Source organism: Ylistrum balloti, unplaced genomic scaffold (genome assembly GCF_031769215.1).
Source record: "Ylistrum balloti isolate Yb309-2 unplaced genomic scaffold, AGI_CSIRO_Ybal_v1 Utg369876, whole genome shotgun sequence".
NCBI lineage: Eukaryota > Metazoa > Mollusca > Bivalvia > Pectinida > Pectinidae > Ylistrum > Ylistrum balloti.
Genome location: NW_026782016.1, coordinates 3,945 through 30,617, shown reverse-complemented (window position 1 = coordinate 30,617; position 26,673 = coordinate 3,945). Strand labels below are relative to the sequence as shown.

The window sequence follows — 26,673 nt, the reverse complement described above, 5'->3', positions numbered from 1 at the left end:
ACTCTGTGTACCACAAAGGGAGACAACTAAACAGATGCCGGTAGGACGAACTTTGAAAATAAATTTATTGAAAACAACTCCAGGGAAGGTACACTGTGAGAAAGCCCATCAAACCGAAGTTACGATTACGTAATCCAATGTTTTTGGGACCAGTTGTCATTAAAACCGAATACAGAATGCTGCGATACAAAAAAAAACCATAATGGATGCTGCAATGGGAAATTACAATGCAAGGTATACAGAAAAGGTCGTTCGAAAGCAACAAGAGTGATATAAAGTGGAAAACTCATCGCAATAGCAAGATGGAAATACCAACATGCCAACATAATCATGATATCCCAAATCAAATTCAATAAACCTTAAACACAATAAGATTTAAACAGCGAATCCTGCAAAAAAGTACAAGGAGAATAAGACCAGGTGTTCTGGAAGAGTAAGTGTCTTCTGCTTCATCGATAACACCTGCCATGTAAACCTTGGTCAATCCCAGTAAGTGATGCCTCGTTCTCAAATGAGAACGAGGCATACAACAAGGAGCCAACATACAAACTAACGAGCATCAAACAAGTCCAGGTTCATATCGCACAAAGACATATAACATGTCTCAATGAGATCACTATACCGACCGTCAGTTTGATAATTGATAATTTTTATCAATCTGCATCTTTGGAAACACTGTGATACGTCTTTATCATGTTGTCAGCTGTTGATTTTTTGTTATAATGGGAACAGATCCCTGAATTTCGAATCAACTGTGACATTTCAAAATCATATGTTAGGGATGCAGGAATGTTGTTATCCAGAAATGGGAATTACACAATAAAAAAGTGAAACCATTTTGTTTAGCGGGAAACTTTTCTTATTAATATGAATATTAATTTGTATACAAGATGTCGCCACTCGCTGGGTAAACTTGCAACGCTAGGTTGCAAGAGACGCAGGTAAGTAAGCATCATGGGTTGCCAGAATGATCTCATTTGGAAAACTTCTATTTCATTTAGTTGGGCATGTTTAAAACTCGTTAGGATGTCTGGTGGTTTCGTTGTTGTTAAAGTTGTTCTCATTAGGGAAAGTAATTACTAACATGGATTAACCAAGTTTTACATGGTACCTGGTCTTATTTCCACCGGTTTCCCTGTAGATCTTGGCTTTGTTTTATTTTCCCTCAATTAATCGATTTTGTGTTTGAATTAAGATTCCACTAACATTGCGATACCTTTTCTCAGACGAAAGAACACTAGCAACATGTGCATCGATATTGGTATCCAGTGGCTGACTATAGGAAAAAACGTCTTATAGAGAGGCGACGTTACACGAAAACTGCTGCTACTGTTTAACCAGGAAGCAGATACTTTGAGGAGAATGAAATGAATGAATATTCTGTTTCCAGAAGTGACTATAATCTGATCTGTGTAACGTGGGCAAGGATGGAATAGCAGTGCCCACTACCTGATTGAGAAAGACATTCATTCGATATAAAGGAAATTTAACTCGTTTCGTTCCTATCGTTCCCATGACACAAATAAAGAATCTGATGTTGCACCTGCCAGGGACCCAAGCAAGACATATTTGTTCAATAGTGATTATCGCGAATCTGCGCAAAATCTTTAAGATTGCAGATCCGGTCAATAAGAATTTTTTTCGTGAGTATTGATGACACAAATCTACGTATGGTTAAATATATCCTGACGGTTTTATGGGTTTTGTCTCGCTTTTATACAAATATGATAAAAGATTTCTTTTACATAGATATTTTCGAAACTGAATTGCCTAACTATGTGTCTACTGTTTAATGGGATCGAATTTAAAGCATCAAATCTATATTGCTGTCGGAATTCTTTACGTTCAGCTGTTCCACTTAAAAACTCAAAAATATTTGCAAATCAAATTCTTTTGTCATTGTCGCCAGGAAAACTGCCGTTCAGAAAGTGAAAAATTGACCCAGGATATCTCCACGGCCTCACAGTTACATATTATACTAAGATGTTATTGATGTTATTTGGTCAGCATTAATTTAGCCGTTGGATGTGTAAATGATGACAGTGTCGACTGAATGCATTTAAAACGTAGGAGACTGTCCTTGAAAAGGAACAGTCTGTCAACAAAAGATGAAACCATATGACATCTGTCAGCCATAACATACAAATCAATCATGATAGTTTTAACTACATGGTCTTTTCTTTTTGTGTGATGGATGACATTTAAATAATAGTATTTAGAGCTGGTTCTCTGACATTTGAAGAAGAAGCAGCAAAGAGTAATATGTCTTCACTGCTTCTCCTCTCTTGACCTAATCTTTAAGTGTCAGAAGAAGGAATGTGGCGAAATGACTCCCAACGCATTAATTTACGCTTATGTATTGGGTGCCATAAACGCTAAAATCTATATGTCACCACTCCTCCCAATACACACCTACCATAAATGTGATAGATTGCCAAGATTGGTAGGTTCACACGCAACAAACAAGACATAAAAACGTCATGGAAATTGATGGTTTGTCAGGACGGAGGTTTCACAAGTCAGAACATCCTTGACCGATACGGCTTCATAAGCATGACACAAGCGTATTTCATATGTTAATTAACGATCTGAATTGACCAGCATATTAAACCTTTAGGAATGAAAAAAGTAGTGACAAAATGGTAAACGATCGGAATGTTGATTGTTTATACATTTTTATGAATTTTCTTTCATGTCTAATAAGATAATGGCGTTGAATTCTCAATGTTGAAAGTGCATTGTTTTGTAAATGTAGAGGAATTTAAGTTTTTGTTGAATGCTGTGAGTTACATCCCCACTCAAATACGAAATTCTTGCAAATATAAGCTCTGTATGCTTTCTGGAAACCATCTCCTTGCCGTATTTGCAGAGTAGAAAAAGTTAGTACCACGAGAGATGTATTTAATAATGCAGGCCACCATTTTAAGGAATATGTATATTCTTCGCCGAGGTGTAAAATATGATCAAGATTAGCTATGTATTGTGTTTCTAAAAATCAAGTCCGCTTTAAATAAGATATGTATTTACGTGTAATATCAATAATATGACAATATCTGCCGAACGAAATTAATTGTACATATTGTTACATTCTATGCACAACAGATTCAGTTATAAACAATGTCGATTTTTCCGAATAAAGATGAATATCAGTAGTATATTCCAAACAAAGTATTACGTATGTGTTTTGACAATGAGTCCCGTGTGTGATGTATCTAATTAACGATGAGAGTCCAGCTTGATGAAATAAGTGTAAGACGATGTGTCCTTTACCCGTGTTAGACCTAATTTATTCATAGGAGATGGTCATCGCAAATAAAATTGATGCCATAATCGAAACACGTCCCGTGTCTTTTGGGACGACACATGTTATGCGCGGATATTCGCCAATAATTGGAAGTCGATTTCTTATCCGGAGTGAAGATGGTCATTCTAATTAGTACATTTAGGGATTTCTCGGACCGGAAACAAATTATCACTGTTACATAGACGATGCCATGTTATCCTTATCATATTTATATAACAAAAGCCTCTTGTTGGTAAATCTTGTTACTACAGGCATGACGGGGTTCCATTATATCAGTTCTAATATATTGGTCGCGTATCTTGTTATCAATTCGTCCTAGCGGTCATTTTCTGCAATAACATGTTGCTGGGGTCGGAGACGGCATTGACCAACTGACATTTCCAATCAGACGGATCACATCGTGGATATCACTAGAACGGGGAAGTGGTATACCGTTTTGCCAGTCTAACAGGCACTGACTAATGAACTGTCGATAGAAATCAACGTTTAGGACAATAGTTTGATCGACCAACAGACTTGGCACTTGCTTCATGTTATGTTCGTTTTAATTAATTGTCGATACATTATATCACTTCGGAAACAAGGATTGATTTATTTTACAGATACTTTATATTCCTGTTTGGTTGTGTTATCGTTTGATCGGTGTGAGTAGGTGTTTCCTAAATCAGATCATCGGCTATGTTAGATTTCTCGTTACCAACCTTCCTTGGCAAAGACGAAATGTACTAGAAATACTTAAAACGGGTGTGCACATCATTAGATATCACGAGTTTATGATTTTGTGTTAACCAATGCATCAAAAATTTTGATTGTGCTACAGAATTTTCAGCTTCAGGAGGATGCCTTTCTTATTACTAAAAGTTATTGACTTATTGGTATAAGACATACTATGTTGACAAGATCAAGGGGAAAGACAACACCACCATGTCAATATAAACATAATTCAAACTCAAATGGCAAAATATGAACACAAGAAACATTTTTTAATAAGTGCAAGGGGAATATGACCATGTGTTCCGGAATAGTAAGCGTGTCCTGCTTCATCGACGACCCCTCCGTGTAAACATTGATTAATCCAAGCAAGTACTGCTATGTTCTGAAATGAGAACACGGTACACAACAACGGAGCCAACAGGCAAGGCAAACTGACGAGCATCAAAAATACGCTTACCCTTTCAGAATAACCTGGCCTTATTCTCCTTTTCCTTTTAAAATGATTACTCGTTTCGTTTGCCGTCCCATTGCATCAATTTTGAGTTTACATAAGGACTTATGAAGTCGTTGTTTTATTGTTCTAAAATGCAATATATATTTAAAAAAAAAAACTAAGAAAGTCGAAGTATGAATCATTGTTAATTCAGACCAAAATGTAAAAACGGCAATTTATTTTCAAGAATGTCTGTTTTGGTTACTAGATGTACAATGCATTCAACATTGCCATCGTCTTAAGTAACCGATAACTTTACTGTTGTCTGTGTCTGATTTGGTTGCGGACGTCATGTTCTCTTCCATCGTACAAACCGATGATAGTTTCTCTTAAAAATATATGCCGATGGCTACATGATCGAATCAAGAGACTAGTCATCTATATTATAGCTCTGAGACCTATTAATTCCCGGTACAACGATGATCTAATAGAGGTGAACATGAAACACTGAACAATCAGTGGTATAGGGCACACGAATATACAATATGTTCAACAGAAACGTCAACGACCTCAAGAACATGTTGCCCAAGCATTCCGATAACTTGTCTAGGTATGTTTTGCATGTATTCGCCAATTCACCAATCAATGCTGTCTACAAGAATTGTTTATTCAGAGGATTCTGTAATACCTTCTGCATTTAAGAAGTATATGTCTTCCTAAAAGAGGGGAGGACATTTATGAAATGTTCAGAAATAATCAACTCAGATAAAATTTCAAAACTATTAACGTCACGTTTGGATTGTGCGTGTTGCAGTTACATTACTGTCAATAGCATAAGGATATGATGGACAAACACATGTATTCAAAGTAATTAAAGGTCCATCTCGTTTATAATATCAGCAGTGTACTGTTCAGAGTAATACAACATAATCGACATCAGGGGATGAAATCAAATTAACCAAATTGAAATTTCTTGCTCTAAAGATAAAACAGAGCTCTAAAGATCGCTTATCCACTGAAACCAAATAGGAAAGATATCTACGTCCAGGGAATGACTTTCCCAATAATATATAATCTTTGTATCTGACATAATGCTGGTTAAGTTGACAACTTGGTACAAAGTCATGAAGTTGGAAAAACTGCATTTATAATTTCAGAAGTCAACCAACCTGATCAGATATATATATGCTAATGACATTCCTTCAATTCATCCACTAAAAAAACTACTGTGAAAATAATTTGCAACAAAAATCACTTAATATGTTTAATTACCACATTCTATGGAACGGTTTTTTATTTAATATCAGAAAGTGTAGAAGCTCACTATATCATAAAACGGTAGAAAATCGTTTCATAGTACGATGTATCACTACATTGTTGTAGCTATACCTTCTCGTTTACATAATGCCTAACAATCATACGGTGGTTACGTTCTGTTTCTCTGCATTGTACTTCATTTAAAATGTCATAAAGTGATTCAAAATTACTTTATGTGGTTCAGTAACATGATACCGATATTAGAGGCTATTAATTTCAAGGAGATAAAACATCGCAATGCAAACATCATGATATTCGATAGATATAGAACAAAATACTACTGGAAAGATAAAAAAGACATCTGCTATTTGTTTAAAACGGAGTTGCATAAAAGTAGATTTGTGCAAACTGATGTCAATTGATTCCACAAACTTATTGCCACGAATATTTCGATCATAAATGAAGTAAGGAGCAAGGCAGCACGTTCTGTAAACCTTTAAAGGACTGTATTAGCAAATCGATATACATTATAATGACGTGTGCTAGACTATTGTCCAAACGTTTTAAAAGGTATGATTGAAACTAATACGAAGTTCATAAATACCTCCCAAAAATAAACACATTAAACAGAAAATCAATGGCTAGACTGTTGGTGTCTCTAACTTTCGATTGACGAGTCAAACCTAATACAACATATTGAAGAAAAGACTGGCCTCGATAGTGCCAAATTACCGTAGTGTAGGAAACAGGAAGATGCATGGGCATGATGTAACACCAGTTCCGACACACTGACCGATGGTCAAGAATGATCAAATGGAACTCGATGTTTAATCGATCTTCAATTTATGTCTCCAATCCTACGAAGTCGCTTCAAAGACGGAAAGCTGGAAAATGATGGAACGTTTTATCAAAATATTCTTACAAATATTTACATCAAAATTTTGCTTAATTTTATCGATAAATATAACAGAATTGTTAGCTTAAAAAATAAATATAATACATTTGTGACAAAAACTAGTAATCCTAAGCTTTGTAGAACTTATTTGGTGACCAGATTATAAAGAAGATATTTCTCCAGTGTTTCAAGACTTGCCGATTTGATGAAAGAATTGTTGTTATGCAGGATATATCTCCCCTTCCGCGACTTATTATGGTAATTCCAGGTTTCCTCGGGTCTCATAATACATTAAAGCGTTTCTCATGATCTGAATCACTTCTCATCAGTTTGAGAGGGACACAAGCTCTTCTTTTCCTTTCCTTAATTAGCATATAGAAGAGAATGGTGAGGTTTAACATTGACACTTTTTTTAGTTTACAATACATTTGTTGTATTTTATCTTTACAAAATTATCAATAATCGCACATTATGTTGATAGATCTGTCTTTTCTCCGCCGCCATTTTATCCATCTAAAGCAGCCCTATTTTGCTTACTTTAGTATAGTAGAGAAATGAAACACATAATAGGGAAAAATAAGATAACTGGCATAGTGGTGTCACGTTGATGTCATAACACTGATTATCAGCAATGAAATACCAGCAATAAACAAGGAAAAGTTTTTAAGAGCTGTAGTATAATGATCCGTACTCTGCATCAATTGTAACACATCTATGGCAAGTTATTTGTTATACAAATATAAAGGTGTTTTCATGCTTCGAAAAGGCCTATTATATAACTGCCAAAGACTTCTGCTTGCACTGTCTGACCTTCTAGAAAGACGTGAGTGTGGTGTTTGTCAGTTCATACTTTACATAAATAGTTTAAGTCGATGTCATGACAAACGCTATATTGTAAAGTAAATGCGGACCGAAGATAATATTTGAGGAATTCCTGTTTAAATTGCTTATCAAACATTTCCGTTTATCACTTGTAAACACTGTTCTTATATAATATTTACTGTGATGTCAAGTGGAGCCAGCTGGAATTCATCTGCTCTTTTGTTATCTGTAAATTCTGTATACACATAAATTATTCGAAGTTTCATAATCCGTGAAATGTTTACACAGATGATATCAAAATGGGTAGACGTATACATGTAGACCCCTAAAGCAATATATTTGAGTTAAGAAGAAAAATAACAAGACGCAGTTCTGCTTTGTTTATTTAAAATGTAATAGAGAAAATCGTAAATGATGTCATTGTTTTGAAACATATCTCAGATAGTTTGTATTCAGAACCCGAAATGTCAGTTTATCATCTAAGATATTTTGCATCAGTCTATTGAAATGGATAGATTGATATCTGTTGCACGATGCCATCAGACAAATATCCTTACCCAAAATGGAAAGGGAGTTTGTAGAACTATCAAACCAATTCGTTTTTCTACATGGCATATCAAACAGTGAAATCAGACTTTAGTGAGAGTCCCTATCCCTCTCTGTTTCCTTTCCATAAAACATTGTCTTTCACTCCCAATTTACAGAATGATACTTCGATGATAAGTAAAAATAATGTCAAGATGCTTAAACTTCACGTCACTTTAAAGAACAATTATGAAAAAGCAACTTCTCCAAATTGAAATGGAGGTGTCTTTGTGTTTAAGCTTTTGCAATTAGAGCTCATGTATCCATTTTCCAACGTAAAAATAAACTAAATTTTTTATAGTCGGGATATCGAAACCTTAAAAAAAGACCACCCCATTAAAGACGCACATATTTCAAATATGTGGTGTGTAGTGATAATCTATGCAAATACTTGTTTGGAATCTGATCAAGAATTCTAGAATTATACTCAAAAGAAGTACCTTGTGGACGTTATTAACAGAATCACGACGTCAGCTGGCCATCACAAAATAGAGTTCATACGCGAAAGATATACAAAACGTCATCATAAAAGTCCCGTTTTGATGCATCACCTACATTACTATAGGTATCGAAGTTTATTTAAAAAATAACCCACAAAGCACAAGAACAGATACTACTTTGGAAGCCATGCCATTTTGTATTACGTCTTACATTCGGTAAAACGTGACTTGCCCACACCCTTAACCATAGCGATTTGTTCAATACCAGGTAACTTCAAAATATATATTTAACAAATTATCTTTATTGCCATGGTTATCTTCGTTTTTCTAACATATTTTGTTGTATATGACTGTTATCATATAAAACAACAGGGAAGTTCACATTAATAACACAGTATGCATTTAACAACGCCAAAATGACAAGAGCTGAATACCAAGAACCCGTGTTACAGAGCCCGCCGAGTCGCTGCACGAACCGTTGACTATTCGAATGCCTAAGACACTGGCAAGGATATTTAACCAATATCAAATAAGCATATGAAAGTGTCCAAATACAAGGACGGAAAAAAATCATTAAAAGTAGATATAAACTCTTAACTCAGTGTTTGATGTTTACAATATGATATAAGAAGTGTTGATACTGATTAATTATACGCCTCAACGCCCGAGAAAGCGAAACATTTTTGAGGCCCAGTAATCTCCATAACTCTTTGTACATTTCTCGAGCCAATATATACAGTATATCACAACTGCTTGTCTCCTAAATCACTTCATACGTCAGTTAAGCGATGTTTATTTGACAAATGTCGGTCAAGCATCCGTAATATCATTTTAAACAGATGTGGTATTAATCGATCGAGGTAGATGATGTACTGTTTAAGCTGCACAATAAAGCATTAGAAACTGACAGCGTAATGATGTTGACTCAGGACTAAATACCAGAGGTGGTACTGGACTGAAGCTAGCAGATCGGTGACGCAGTGGAGAATTCACTGATATCGTACGTAATATCATATTTATGGTTAATATAATGCCTTATCATAACTTTAGCTGCGTATATTCTGTGAAACAGGTGATGTTTTCGTTGTTAATACACTGTCTGGGCTAATAACTTTTTTCACCATCCCAACAGCCTTTCATCTTAGGTCCGGTGTATAAATTCACGCTTAGATACTTTTGTTTACATCACGCTAGACACCAGACAGCTGTTTATTTTAATGTTGATACCTTTATGAAGATCGTTAAATGGGTAAAATATAAAGTTCGTTTTGTTTCCAAAATGGGTGTTGAAAAGATTGATATGACTATCCATCAACCATCCCACCACATATGTAACAAGTTAATAAAACGTGAGATATACAAGAAGCTACAAGATGATAGCCACCAGATACAGTGGAGCCAGATATTAAAGAAATGATAACTTACAGCAGTTTCTTCCTTCAAGGCATTATCGGTCATGTTTTCAAAGTTTTGAAATTTTGAAATCTTGGAGACAACTAAAAAAATCCTAATTTGACTGATAAATGGCAAAATCCGGGAGGTGCATTAGCCCAATTACAGATATTACAGATATCAGCTCAATGTTTCGAGATTTCCATTTCGTTATATGGCGGACAACTTAAAGCCATTTGCATATTATCACTCTTTTTCAAATGGCTTATGGTAAAGAGTCGATTTGATCGTAGTATTTTGTCTCTAGTCATTGTTCACAATATCAGGATCTAACTAACATCAATATGAAACGCAATCTTTGATTATCGGTAACCACCATGATGACATGCATCAGTCTTAAATGTTGTAATGTCTTTATACACATTCGTGCAACATTTACGAACATGTGATGGCAGGCAGGAATATCTAACAAAAACAGTGTAATCAAATATATTTCATTTTAGAATATTTTATTTAATCAAGATGATTTAATGAAAATTAGGCGACAGGTACTGCCTATACCAGTCCCTTTACTAGCCAAACATCAAACATAATCAAACATATCTGATCTGCAAGACAAAACAAAACAGCTGTTTTTGTTGTCTTTATTTCTTACATGTTTTCTTAACAGAATTCAGATGTACGATGATATTTTTTCAGATAATATCACGAGGTTTCATGAAAATTATAACAACGGAGTACTAGATTTAAAGAAATATTTCTGGATTATTTCCAGGAAAGGCTGATGTCTACAAAAACATGGTATTCAACGGTAAAGTTGTTCTTCCTCCTGGGATTTATGTAATTGCTGTTTAAAGGACATTATAAAAGTGAATGTGCTATTTATACGATGTATAATAACATAAAATTGCGACAACACCAAAATGAAACTGAATTAAGTATATGAATTGCTGCTATGACCATGCTTTCATGTCAATATATAGTCATTTGGATAACACAATTACCATCGTCTCCGATTTCAAATATCTGTGTAAACATTAGTTTTGTAATTACATAAAAATGGGACTTTCAAATTGGGAACATGATATTTAACATTGGAGTCACCCTAACTATGTATATCTGGATGACGTGGAACACTGAAAAACATTGGAATTACCGATATCGATATGAAACGATCATCCTAAAGTATATATGGAAGAAAAAAAATTGAAGTACATCATGTATCTATGTAAGAAATGAAAATCATATACTGTATCAGAAAAGCAGAATTTTTAGGAAAGCTAAATGTCGACATATTCACATAAAGGAAAAATCTTTGTTTGCTTTGATGAAGTGATGCAATCATCAATAACTCGATTTATTAAGTTCAAACTTCGCGACATATTCATTGTGTTGATGAAAGAGGCAAATGTTTATCACGACAGCATATCTAATTTGAACAATATTGTACCGGTGTGTATATTTCGCTCTGCCACTCAAGGTAAAAATAAGCGAAAATTTCCACGCCACGAATAATAACGCTTTCAGTACCCGGTAAGGTATATATCATATGTTATTCAGTCTATTTCTTTCACTCTCGTTAGCTTTTTTCTAAAGTTACAAAACACTCAATAAATTCCTTTTTTGAAACTATTGAAAGATACGCTGATTTTTGTTTCGTACATATAACTTTTGAGAAATACTTACTTTCCTAAAGTTACAAAACCAATCACTAAATGTCGTTTTTTTAACATTTACAGATAACTAACTCGACATCAAGAAAATACAAAAATGGCAACATAATTATAATTTGTCGTCAAAAAGAAAGATTGACACAGAGATTCCTGAATCAACAGGAAAACCAATGAGCATAAAATACATCCAACTGCATGTCACACAAAGAAATAGAACATCTCTCGATGAGATCACTATGGCAACCACAAAAGAGTTATGAAACAAATCTTAATTGTTCTCATTGAAGTAAGGTAAAATAAATCATTCGAGACGAGTAATTAGAAACGAATGTAAGATTCTGTTTATCACATAACTGGATTTTTTTTTTTGCAAAATATTATTTTTTACAAAGAGATACAAAAGGTCACAATGCAGGTTGTAATAAGAAAAACAAAAAAATAAAATGATTACCATTTCAACAAGACAATTGTGTGATAAAATAGTTGTATAATGCTATCAGACATTTAATATCAGATATCTCACTTGATGGCTGAATGAAGTCACTTTATGCTTTCTTTAAGATTTTAAAGCTTCAGCGTGGTCACAAAAGTAGCAATAGGGCTTCTTATATAACTTTCGTGAGATATAAATGGCGTGTGTCTATAGATGGTATCTTGAACCAATCTCCCTAAATGATTTTTAAGCGTAAGTTCAAAATAAAACGTTAGTGTTAAGTAGGTGCCCGCTGCCTGAATGACAGATAATTTGACTTACAGGTGATATAACTGTTAGGCTCCGAACACCTGCTATCACTTTGTCTTGACATTTGATTAAATAAGCGGCAACTAAACTCTACTGTATTGCAGACAAGTCTAAAACGTTCCAGCTATAGCGAAGTTAAAGGCTACATGTAATGATGTTAAATAGGAATATACTTATATGGTTCCTAGATGGTACGTTTTTGGAAATAGTCTTACTCTTACTACAAAATATAAACTCCTGTTCGCATTTTTGGACGCCAAGGTGGAATACGTTACCACTGCCCCACCTGACCACCTAGCTTTAACAGACAAGTGCGTAGGTGCACGATTTCTTACGACGTCATGTACCAGAAAGGATTTTTTTTTTTTTTTTTTTTTTGTAATTCAAGACTAATAAAGGGGTATCGTTTGAAACTTTTCGGAAATGGTATACGACATTAACAATGATGTTCAGAAAAGAAAGAACCCAGAGATATAGCTTTACCTAAGACGTATAAATGCTGATGACATGAACAATCAGCGCTTTGGTTAATGTGATTCTGACAATTACATATATTTTATTACGTTTTAACACAGCGTGTTTTTAAAATTGGTAATAACACCAGATTCCTTGATCAATTTAACATCTTGGTCATATTAAGCACAAAATTTAAAAGGATACAAAATAACAGTCACATTCAAACGCAAGCCGCTGAACCACACGGATGTGCTAACTCCTATTTACTTTGTTTGCTCCGTGAGGCAGAATTTGCTTGTAGTAGCTTGTTGACTACCTCATTAACAACATTCGGGAGGCCCATCGCATGACGTTCAGAGGTAATGACGTCATGCAATGTTAAGTGACTTGCCCAAGGACAATGTCAGTACAGACGGGTCAGTTTCTGAGCTTTCTGAGAAATACAAACTTCCACGGTTAGGGAGAATCGAACCATGCACCTAGGATCTTCGACCGTGGTTTCTTAGGCAAACACCCTCCTTTTTTCCCCTTGAAAATAATTCAAGTGTTTATTGTCCCAATCATAGGGCCCCCAAAGTTGGGCTCCCGAAGTTCCTCACAAAGCATACAATGATATATATTAGATTAAAATCCGTTGACCGTAGGCCAACTTCCAAACCGACTTGGCTATCGTGGCTCTGCTCTTATTCATCTTTCAATAAATATTTGGAAAAGTAAATTCAACACTGCCTAACTAGAACTCGCCATCTACATGTAATTATCAACGGTAATAATTAGGAATTTTCGGGTAACATGTTAACCCTAGATTAGATGACAGTGTAATTATGTATAAGCTGAAATTCCTATTACTCATTGCCTCAGCGTGTATTTGTTAGTTCTTTCATTTCTGTATGACCTTGAGCTCGAGCCAAAGGACAATACAGGCAGACAGATGTATATTAGTACATTTAAGCTAATCTAATCTTGATAGAAGATTGGCTAATGACTTTAGTAATAGGCTAGAGAGCTGTGATTGGTTTGTCTGGACAGCCACGGTCTAGAGTTAAGTGAGGTGGTCAGTTGGTGTGTTGTTGGCGAGCCAAGCTTTTATTTTTCTTCAATTATTTGTAACACGTTACACATCTTTTCTCATACTGTAAATAGATACAAATATAATATCAACATTACCTTACGTATCAGTGTTACGGGAAAGGCTACTAACGCCATAGCGACATGCAGATCGGTGTCATTCTTTATTTCCGAGTTTAACTATTCGCTAGATATCGAAGCTTGGGTAACATAATTCACACGTTTGCCAAACAGAGAGCCAGTTTACGCGTTTAAGTGTGGTGATGGATCATAGGAGAAAGGTTAATTTCATTCTGTTTACCTAAAAAAAAGTTGGGTTTTTTTTTAGATTTCAATCAAGTTTGCATAACAACACAGAACTATTATTGTGTAGTGTACTCGTCTTATCCCTAATGATGCTCTTGAAGGAGTGGTAATAGGAGAGGAAAAATGGTAAATGATTCTATGAAAAAAAATCTTGATATTCCGCGACAACCGTTAGACATTTTAAAAAATTCTCTGTCGTCTGAAGCTTTTGAAATAACCGGCACCAGAGGAAATGGTGATGGACAAAAATGATTGCAACTTTGATGTCAAACATGTCTTTTTATGACAGGCAACCTCGTTACAATCGTATAAAAATCATTGTCGACCGCAAACGAATGCAATACACAACTACGGCAACTGAAGCATACTTTCCATCGTCTCAGATGCTCCTGCCCACGTTATTTTCACTCACTTGTTTCCAACAAACCATTCCGTTATTGTGTCGGATTCTTTTTTTTTTTTTTTTCCTCCAAAAATGATTGTTTAATGCATGTCATTTCAACAGCGGTCGACAACCAAACCGAAAGGCTTCCCAATAACATTTTGACGTGTACTGGGTCACCCTGTCTGCTCTTCGTGTTACATTCAATGTGGAAATTTAAGTGAATGCAATGCTTAGGATTATTATATGAAAGAAAAATTACGAGGTTTGGATCACGCAATGTTGCATTAAGTATATATGGAATTAGGGTTTGTTAACGTCAGTAGTATGGTACTAAAAAGTCAGTATCAGTTCCGCAATTCCATAAGGAGTTTTACCCGAACACGTCACAGCTTTTCGAAAACACGTGCAATGAACACATGCAAACATCTTCCATTCATATGTAAGCTGTCCTCAAATTACCAAATTATTATAGAACTTTAAACATACAAACCAAACCTTTTATGTGCTACACGGCTTGCATCGAAACAGGGATATCTAAAATTAGACAGTTTTTTTTTTAGTTTTAAAGTTGACTGATCTTTTTTATGAATCTAGAAGTCTGGAACCGCATGCTCATTAGTATTTAGAAAAAAAAAGATCAATTATATTTTGTTTTGCTTTGTAAATAGTTGAAAGGTTATGTCGTGACAGGCGTACTCAGGGGCAAATATTAATGGGTACCGTATAATCAAAACATTTCAAAGACACACGTTACTAACAGAGTAGTTGTCTTGTGATTCACTCTTTCATATACATTTAAAATTAATGTGCATGTACAGCTGTGTGTATATTTCAATAGAGTTGTCCGTCTTTTCTGAACATGTTTAACGAAGTTGCAATGTGTACCAACTCTAATTATGCTTGCTTTTACCTTACAGTAATATATTTCGATAATTATGTATAATTTATAAATTTAGAGTTATATTGTGAAATAGTGCAGAGTAGAACGATTGATAATCAATCCATACATTGTTTAACCCGTGTTCTAGAGCTACCGTTTTACCAGCAGTATTAGATTTGTTGGTATTTACCTGCTGGGGATAACACTATAGACGGACTCTCAGATTTTAATCTCTTTAATAAAAACTGAAATAACGTAGTATTCCCATTAGGAAATAATAAGAGTATGGATAGGCGAAAAGTTCTAAATCATGAATTACTGCTCACTATCTTTAACATCCGGAACGTGCGCAGACTGTCGGATTCCTTTTTGATGTTAAAAACAAAACGACAAAAATTTCAAAATTCCCTTAGATATATATGTAAAATGGCGATATAACTGAATACATAAAAGGAATGTTGATTGCGTTGATTATCTTCCAAAGATATTGATTAGGCAGATTCATACTGCATATGCATTATTATCTAACACATGTAATTCTGTGATCGACAAAGATAATTGAGAAAAGATACAAATTTGTCCTTTTCAGGTCTAAGTTATATAAATTCTAGTTGTTGATTTTCGGGGACATTTTAACCAATTCACTATGTATGTTTGGGACGTAATGACAAGGTAAAGTCAGATGTGGTTTTTAATCAAACGACGCCAGACTCATTACCATTGTTCCGAAACTTCCATCTAGAATGATGTCCCCAAACTCTGTTCTAGCAATGTCATGGCATTTTGTATAACGGTCTCCTCTGTTAGTTAAAACATGATAGGATCACTTCGATGTATCATGATGATAAGTGCATTTACATGTATTACGTATCGTGTGCCACCAGCTTGGCGTTAACAATGCCGATGTAAAATACCTCGCTCATGTTCACTACAAATAATAGTTTATGACACGCTGGCGACTCTTTGTAATGAATTATTGAGTATTGGTATTTCAGCAGTTTGTGATAAAATTTTAAACCAGAAATATTCCATTTGATTTCAAGGACAGCACGCCGAACTTAAAAGGGATGATAATTTATCTAGCTTTTAAAAACGAAAATGTTCAAATAGATAACGACAGCTTAGTATTATACGTAGTTAGTGGATGGTATGAAACTTATTCCACTTTCAGTTCAAATAATTAGGTCAAGGTAAATAATGCCATATATGGTTATTATCATAATTTGAAATTTCTATAACTATTTACTAATGTGAGTGTGAAAGAAGGGCTTGTTGGTATCGATGTTTTTTTTTTTTTTTTTTGTTTTTTTTTATTTTTTTATTCTTTTTTTTTTAATTGATGAATTGATGAAATAAAAAGTAATGCAGTCATTATGACCGATTCATTTTGTAACTAGAAGAGAAATATGTTTTTTTCAGGATTGAAATAGAGATTCGTCAGATGTCGCATTGTACTCACTTATACTCTTGTTTTGCTCAAAAACATAGTTCTTTGTAAGATATCTTTCAACAGTGTATGCTTACGGTATCTTAATTAACAATGAACCTTTATTTTCAGGCTGGATGGTTTTCTTGGCAGGTGCACTTTAACACAGATCGCCATAATTGGTAGATTAACATAACGTTAACATAACGCATTTGCATATAAATGGTTTGATCTATTTGTCTAGCGCATCAACAAACGGTCGCGAGGTACGACCGCAGGGCGGCTGCCATCTACTGGTCAAATTGACCAATGTGGCAGGACGAGACGCTGGCTTATTGCACAGATAAGAGCCAGCCTTATTAGATTAATAAGGTATAATAGGGAAAATCTACAACACGACAAGCAATGGATATGACAGATGAAAGAATAATTATTCATCAATACAGATGTTTAGTTTGCATGTCATCTGTGTATACAAAGATAGATCGTCCCTGATCCCAGACACATATCTTACACGGAGTCACACTACGTTCCATCAGTTTGACTAAGTATAGTTAATGGTGCGCTCCATTGTATAACTGTGCTGTAAGTAAATGTAATAAAATCCTGATCATGAGTTTGGAAAGTTTGGCTGTGCGGCTAGCTATGCTCACGCGAAAACGCTGTGTCTGTATCACAGTTGTGTTAATATATTGTTTCTTTTCCATCACATAATACATGAATCAATGTTGTTCATATCAACAGATCAGCAGATTTATATATCAAATCCAAATTCAAAACAGCAAGAACAAAAAAAGAATAAAAGAAAGAATTACATGGACATTCCCTTAAATATACAAAGGAAATAAGACCACGTGTTCCGGAAGAGTAAGCGTTTTCTGTTCAGTCGACATCCGTTATTCATATCACAATCAATCCAAGTGGGTAATATCACGATAGCTGATCCAGCATCAAAACACCAAGCTTCATATCGTACCAAAAATATGATATTTCCCAAATGACATTGCACTGAAGCCAACAAATATAATGTGAATTTTTTGGGGGAAATAAAATATCATTTAGTTCCCAGAGGGGAAAAATAATTATTCATATTTAGTAAGAATGTTCATACAGGTTATACATTTTGCACTAGAAGTGATAATTTTACTCATTTTGATGATCCAGCCATGCTACTGTTAATCTAGAATTCACTGGATATAAAATATCAATTAGATCCCAGCGGGAATAGAGTGAAAAATAATTATACGGATATTGTAAGAAGGCCCAGGTACAGATGATCCGTACAGCAGTAGAAATTATATATACTGCGGTATAGATGATCCGTACAGCAGTAGAAATGATATATTCAGCAGTACAGATGATCTGTACAGCAGTAGAAATGATAAATACAGCAGTACAGATGATCTGTACAGCAGTAGAAATGATATATACAGCAGTACAGATGATCTGTACAGCAGTAGAAATGATATATACAGCAGTACAGATGATCTGTACAGCAGTAGAAATGATATATACAGCAGTACAGATGATCCGTACAGCAGTAGAAATGATATATACAGCAGTACAGATGATCTGTACAGCAGTAGAAATGATATATACAGCAGTACAGATGATCCGTACAGCAGTAGAAATGATATATACAGCAGTACAGATGATCCGTACAGCAGCAGAAATGAAATATACAGCAATACAGATGATCCGTACAGCAGTAGAAATGATATATACAGCAGTACAGATGATCCGTACAGCAGTAGAAATGATATATACAGCAGTACAGATGATCCGTACAGCAGTAGAAATGATAAATACAGCAGTACAGATGATCCGTACAGCAGCAGAAATGATATATACAGCAGTACAGATGATCCGTACAGCAGTAGAAATGATATATACAGCAGTACAGATGATCCGTACAGTACTACAACATTACCGATGATCTTTACTACACAACTCATAGTGCATATGGTACAAAACCTATCAAAATGTCTTTTGAGTTCACAAATTTAGTTTACTTTTATTAAGTACATCAGTACACAACAGGGTTAGCAAAACTGACTCTTATATTACATATCTTTATATACATGTATTCTAGATCATCATATCTGATGCATAAGTTCTCATGTATATTTTGATTATCAATGTGAATGTTCCATTGGATTCTTGTAAAGAATATAAATCTAAAAATTTCAATAATCACTCTGAAAAAGAGTGCAGAAGTCGGATATGTAATAAATCTATTTTTCGAAGTGATTGCTGCGTTGCAAAATATTGGAAAATTATTGAAATTTGTCAATCATAGCCAGGCGCAACACGGAACTCAAATCAATTTTTGAGATTGAGTGGGACTTAATATCAACTTCAGTCCGTGCGGGTTTCATTTCCAGACAACCTCAGCACTATACAATTATCAAAGTGTCAACGAACAATAAAATCCGATGCTCTTACGAACATGCCTGGAGCAGGCCTTGTTTTTACATGTTCTTTTTTGTATGCCTAGTATGAAAAGTAAGAACAGACAGATGCAAGATAAACATAATAGCTAACAGGCATCTACGCCATCATTACAAATTATGTTGAACGCACACAGGATACAGGGACAAATTCATTCACATTAAGATCGGGTACTCTCTCCACCGAAAACACTATTCATTTGCAGTGAGAGGTTGAGTAAAGAGGCGTTTAGGCAAGAAAAGACGGGCTAAAAAGAGATTTGTACTTTTATATTAACACGTTCTATATATAGTAACAACCGGAACACAATGCGTGTTCAGTGGCATAGCTAGCGATGCTGGAGATCGATTCCGATTAAACATGATTCCGTATAAGCATTAGAAATAAATTGAGACAAACAATGAAAGAAAAATTTAAACCAGAACACACAAGTAATAAGTCGGAACTAAACAAGTGAAAATTACTCCGTACATTTCAAATGATTTGGTATGATACTTGTAGCAAAAAGATTTGAAATATGATATGTACCTCTAATTTGTGATTGTGATTTCATCAGTGATTTAAAGTGATTTCTAAATATTCATATTGGAAAACATTGATAGAATAAATAAGTAAATAAACAAAAGCATGAAATATCAAATTAATAGTGTATTTAATCATATTTGACACAAACAATATATGACATCGGAGCGTTCATTAATATGACAAATTAAAGACAAGTGCACAGAAATTGCAGGGATTATATACAACATCGTTATGTAAAAAGAATCGGGAAAATTGGTATTAGAACAAACTGTACCACAAACGTATTGATTTAATCCGAATAAAGTCGACGACACAGAAACGTCATATGTTAGTGCTTAACCCCGTAATCGGCGCTCAGATCACTACCCACATTTAAACAAGCAATGGTATATATATCTTTGAAACGTCGTTCTCTAGGACAAAATGTGATTAGAGAAAGTCATTACACAGCAGATGTCAGTTTCCCAAGAGCTGTTGACACGTCAGCTAAAACTCCACGTCGGTTGTCCAGACACCAGGATGAGACTATTTGCTTAAAATTAGAAACTGTCAATGCTTGATATCTAATTGATAATCGTCAAAAATAACATAATGAATCTTGGCTTCTCAGCGCTTATCTGTTGATTTTCAAAATTGTTTCATTTAATTATGATCGTGGTAGTCACGCAATGGTAAATGAGAAGTATTAAGACAACTAATCTTTTCATTGTTTTCAGCTTTCTCAAAAATGTTTGATTGTTTAATCACAGTTCTCACATTTCATCATAAACAAATTGAAAGACTATAAATAGACAAAAAAGGTAAAAAAAATGTAATTAAATATCTAATGATTAAAACAGGTTTATTTACCTTATAATGTCTGCTGACGAATGTTGATTATTGAACTTACAAAGCAAGTCACCAGGAGGTCCTAATCGCATAAAAGTACTGTATTCTATTATATATATAAACACATCTACTCTATTTCTCTGTTTGACAACGTGGAATTTATTTGATTTTTCATTGATCAAAATTGTTCAAGAAATATACCATTGCCTCCAGGCGTACTTTCGAACATGTTACAAATTTGACATTCCACATCCATATTCCGGGTAAACAAAAAGAAATTTGTTTTCTTACATTTTTTCCGATATCGATTTCAATATTGTACAAGTCAAACAGTCAGAATACAGATGAGAAAAGTTTCTTATTTTTTTTTTTTTTTTTTACAACGAAGTATACTTAAATCTTGTATATTAATAGAGAGATTGTTGTGTGCTCGCTGGTTTGAAATCGTAACTGTGACCTTATCACTTTTAAATCTTTAATATCAGTCAGAATCTAACGTTCACCAAAGCTCCATACAACTAATATCGCCGTTATCTCTGTATGCTGAACGACGCTCCCTGGTCTCTGAGCAATCGATGTGCGATCTCACTTGATTCTATAATCAGGCAGTAGTGATAACATTAATATATGGCCCATTTAAGATAAACGGTTAGGGGAAAAGCTATTGTACAAGATACGATGTCATATCACTCATTATCCAAGACTCTTTAATTTGCTCAGGAAATTTAGCGGGCATGCAGGTTTCAATTGCTAATGACGACAGATTCTTAACAATCTGCTATTAGAACGCATAGTGGCGATACAAATATTACAAAACACGTGCTTTAAAGCGTGGATTGAGTCTAGGTAGCTGTACGGGAAAAAAATTGCGGAAAATCATGATTTCTAAAAAAAATCCTGTTTGCGTGTCAAATAAGACTTGAGGTAAGCAGTTTTCTAGTTTTTATATATTTCCTGTATATCTGAAAAAAAAACTCACTGTTGAGTAGCTTATATTATCGCGCAAAAGATGCTCAAGAGAACAGCGCCTTTCAATACGAATTAAGAACTAGATATAACAGAGCCGAAAAATGCATTAAATATATCATGCAATTGATTCGCCCTTTCAAGGCGCGTAAGTGATGCTGATGAGTAACCTAGGGGGCAACTGGGACAATTCATGAATTTGATTTATTTTCTTTTTTTTTCATTGTCGTTTTACTTTATGAAAAAAGGTAATGTAAGACAGATATATCTTTTGACAGCCAGACCGAAGTCGGGAACGGGTAAGATAAGAGTTTCTGATATAACTAAGAGTGACAAACAACACATTTCGGTTTAAAAACAAATACCTATTTTCTTAACATCTTAACCTATAACAGTAAATAGTATTAAGGATAAATCAAAGAGAGGGAAACAAAGACCCCGGGAATCCCATCGGATACCAATTATGTATTTGTACAGGACAACTGGCTTCACGTGTACATTGTTCCAAGAATGTTTGAGGTAGAAATGTCGTGTCAAATCCTATACATAACAAAAATAGGTCACCTTCAGCCTACATTCCCCTGAGACAGATCTGTGTCAAAGAATCCTCTTCTTGTCTTTATAAATATTCTGTCTGAAAAGGAACATTTGGAAAACATCTCCTAATTCAAATGCGATAAGTCGAATGCAAAATATGATCGAAAGAATGATATCCTTGGAAATAGTCGTAAGGAGAATGAAACCAAATGTTCATCGAAGACAGCCGCAATGTAAATCTCGAACAGTGAAAGTATGTTATGCCATGTAGTGTTAGCAGTTTAGTGGACAAATTTGATATATTGTTAAAATACTTGCTGAAATGTCAGAATTATCAATGTTTCGATGGGTTTTTATACTTTTTCTCTAGAATTGTAAAAAAAATCTTATGCAATATTGTTAAGTTAAATGTGTTGTCGTTTATTATTCCGTGAATGCCAAAGATAACTGACGAAATACATACAATAAAATAGTTTATTGCTTTGACATTTTATTCTGAATAAGTAATTAGTTCTGGGAATAATAAACGGCAAATCTTTGCTGATTCCGCATGTTCATTTAGTGTACTATCACAGAAATGTTCCCACGTTAAAAAGGTTTCTGTTTCATTATTCATTAATGAATATAAGTTATGACGCTTTGAAGTCTATTTATATTTAATTTTCCAATATAATGCCTCAGCTGCTCTTTTCACTGTGTTCATGTTTTATTGAGCTGCTGAAACACCAAGGGGATTGGTTTGGGAGCGTTGCCCTCTGTATACTTTAGCAGAGCCCTAGATAAGGAGAATAATAATTAAGTGCTGTTTTCCGGACATCGAGAAATAATGGATTCACTGACTGAGGAATATCTTATGTAATAATGACAAATGTATGATTCTAAATTTAGGACTAAAGCGAGTTACTTTAATCGTGATTGAACAGAGTCTTGTTTTTATTCCCCACATATCCAAAATCGAATCTGATTGTACAAAAGACACAAAAGTTAACAGCACCTTTTCGTGATTCAAAGTGATATACAATAGAGCCAAACAATGAATTAGACTGCATCATACAGCTGTTTTCGTCCTTCTATGACTCGTCAGTGATGCTTAAGGCCTGAGGTTTAAAGCATAGGAGGCGACTAAGGAAAAAACCAAAATGATCAACAAAAATGTCAAAATCTACACAGGGAGGTGCAGCAGCCCCATAATAAGATACATTTCGTGATTTTCATACATAAGAAAATTTTAGTATTGCGTCAAGTACTTTCTTAACTGTGCCACTACAAGAGTGAATTTAAATGTGACTTATCTTCTTATTAGATTTCGTTATATTTATATATGTTAAATGAGGAAAACAAACTTTTAAATTACCATCGTTATAATTTGTTTTTTCATTCAGACACGCAATGTTCAAGAAGCGAGCTAGTGGATTAACAGAACAAATATTACTGACCAACACATGCTGATGTGAAGCAAATATTACTTATATACCACTCTTGCTATTATGATAAAATTATTAAAAGAAATTGTTTGTTGCCAAGAAAAGATTGAAAAAAACCACAAAAACCGATTTGTATCTTCCCATTTGTAAATGGTTATTGTAAAAGAAATACAATTAAACGATTTCAAGTTATGTTTTTAGTCATGAAGACAACAAAATGCTTGTGTAATTTCATATGTTCATAAAGATTTAGAATAAAACATTATCAGGTGGCGCCCTCTGTCTCCGTCTCGTCGTTGTTTTGTTGAATAGACACTGCTGCTTCATGCTTCCAAATGAATTGGACATTAGCAAAATTGTCTTCATCATCACAATTTCCGTATTTAAAATTGACACGAATAAAAAACGACCTTGAAGTAATACACGAACACGTGATCATGGAAAGCTGGGGCAACTTTTTGTCTCTACGGCATTTTTCAGGAATTTTTCGAGTCACAATATGGCTATCAAATTATGTCCATTATCTTGATCTGCAAACACATTCAACACTTGCTGCAGAATATAGAAACACTGAGGATAATCTGCATAGATTTGATTTGTAATAGCCTCAAAATCTCAGTTTAGAAAAGTTTATTTCATTAACCACACAACCAAGGTTATTTAAGACTGTTGTCGACAACACGTTATCAATTAGCAGACGATAGCAAATATAGTTTTATCGTTGTGGCGTCTATCCAGTTATGCACGTGCTAATACCATCGATATTACAGTGTGTTATTGATATGACCGATGACAGAACATTGGTTTTATTGAAGTTTTAATGAAGAGTAACGGGTCCCCTATCACCAATATCAATACATTACTTTAATTAAAACAATACTGAAAAAAAATATCAGCCATTTGTTTTTGTTTGAAATTTGATGAGAAAAGTATTTGATCATATAAATACTGTCTACAAATGACAGAGGACTGTACCAGCGACACAATAAGCCACAACGTCAAACATCAGCGTAGGATGAGTCCATTTCTATATATCACAATGAAATATTCTGTAAACAATGGTTAGGCAAGAAAATGATATACAGTTTTATATTTTTGTGATATGATATGTTCGTGAATAACGTTGTGAAACTCAAGCGTATACGTCCATTCATACCTAAAACTACATAGACAACTACCCATCAGCAATAGTCATTTCAAGAAAACAAATCAATTGATTCGTAATGTCCAACAAACAGCGGAAGTATCCTTTGGCAAGTCAAAATATCCTCATACAAACCATACACGAAAGCTTAAACATCTAATCATTAACATCATTGCCACACCCCCTACCGCTATAATGTCTATAACTACAAATGTCCCTCATATACATTTAAACTTTTCAGATGTTTGTCTTTATGGTAATTTCACTGATCTGCAACAACGGTTTCGGTATCCTCTTCTTACTGCTTATCCTACAGAACTGCTTTATATGGCGTTCCCATATGTTGTCTGTTTTTTTATTGTCATGTTTGTTCGTTTTGTTTCTCTCGTTTGCTTTTTAGCAAAACAACATCGATTGGCATACATTTGTTCTCAGTTCTGTTGCAAATACAAAGGGAGGACTTATTTTCTGCACGGATCATCTTCCGGTCAGCGTGATTCGATCGATGGAGTATCAATACGTTGAAGTGTGCTGGTGACAGTTGACTATGTTGTCAAATGTAGAAGCCGCAGGCAGCTTCGTAGATTTTCTATCGTCTTGATAGTAATACACTGTTACCACTGGAATTGAAAACCAGAAGTATTATTAAAATCTCTCGGAGCAAGTGAACAAGCGAGGAAGTCTTCAGTAATCCACGTATGCATATTTGTTTTCTACAATAATTGGCCTTACTAATGATGATTCTTTTCTCCTGACTTACATTAACATAACACAATAAAACCTTGTGTAATTGTTTTCTGACTATAATCTTCTTATTATTTTTGTTATATTATTATCACAATAGTTGCTTTAGCCAACAATTTTTAGTTCTTGGAACAAATGAAAGTACAGCAACTTCACGGCTTCTGCAAATATAAGATTGACATCAACATCGCGTTCTGAATTAGTTGTTTCAAAAATAGCCAACTCTCAACCAATGTTCGCACCAGCTCTTCCACAAACGTGAGGTCTGAAAATGAGTTCCCATCGATATAGATAACGACGCCTTCTTTACAACGTACAATGTAGCAGAGATTGTTGGAGACTGGAGAGAAAGAGAAAATAATTTGTGTTTGATTCCGATATGCAGATTGAAATTCCATGGAGAATTTCAGAAATATACCTCTGCGTTTTTATCATATCCACGCAGGTCTTTTATTCTGAGTGAAAAGGGGTGAAATCCACTTTTATTTCAAACGAATTATTACAGAGTCGGTTAAAGTAAATGTGGACGATAAATGGATACCGATATTGATTACATCTTACCGCCATTATCATGGATTAACAAACACTATAACTCCACATATGGTACAGCATACTGTGTAATAACAATCAAATGTATCACAGTGTAGGACATCATTAACAATACATCAACTGACGTGTTACAATAGTTTCACTTTCATGTATGTGTAAGGTGTGTTGGTATCCTAATAAACGATGAGAAAACAGCAGATACGAAATATTCCTGATGTGATAGTGTATGGTAAGATATTCTGGATTATCACATAGTCTGCCAATCGGTATAGATTCGAATTACAGGCGTCATAAGCAATACACACGTTTGTGTCTTTCTTTGTGTTGTTTTGTAACGTTGATCAGTACAGCTTTTGGAAGATACATCCAGTATTTGTCACATGGTCTATACAAATAAAACAAAATTGCTCTTACATGTCTATACACTATACCAACACTCACTGCTGACATTTAGACAGTACACTTTGCCAAAGACATTTGATAATCAATATGCGATTATGTTTATAAATAATTAAAACCAAGATCTTTATGCGGCAGCTTTGCAACATACAAGCTGTTCAATGTAGTTGGTAAAACGTGTAGCAAGGAAAACGTCAGGAAGCAGGCTGTACAGTCAGGACGACTCTCATACAACAGCTGATGCTGCCTCGTATGAAAGTCAATGTCAGACGATAAATTCCAGGAAGGTCTGTTTTTACACATCAAATAACTCCTTTTAAATTCTATT

At 34.6% G+C, this 26,673-nt stretch overlaps 1 protein-coding gene across 1 annotated transcript; it reads left to right on the top strand.

Moving 5' to 3' along the window:
• Nucleotides 1-202: 202 nt before the first annotated feature.
• LOC132546192 (uncharacterized) lies at nucleotides 203-18,785 on the top strand. Its single transcript, XM_060209902.1, has 3 exons — nucleotides 203-234; nucleotides 891-941; nucleotides 18,131-18,785. The coding sequence occupies exons 1-3, from the start codon at nucleotides 203-205 to the stop codon at nucleotides 18,783-18,785; spliced, it is 738 nt and encodes a 245-aa protein (XP_060065885.1).
• Nucleotides 18,786-26,673: the final 7,888 nt, after the last annotated feature.

Coding starts and splice junctions, on each gene's coding strand:
- LOC132546192 (XM_060209902.1), top strand. CDS start 203: ATGGATGCTGCAATGGGAAATTACAATGCAAG. Junction 235..890: donor ATGGGAAATTACAATGCAAG/GTATACAGAAAA, acceptor TTTGTATACAAG/ATGTCGCCACTCGCTGGGTA. Junction 942..18,130: donor CTAGGTTGCAAGAGACGCAG/GTAAGTAAGCAT, acceptor TATATTCAGCAG/TACAGATGATCTGTACAGCA.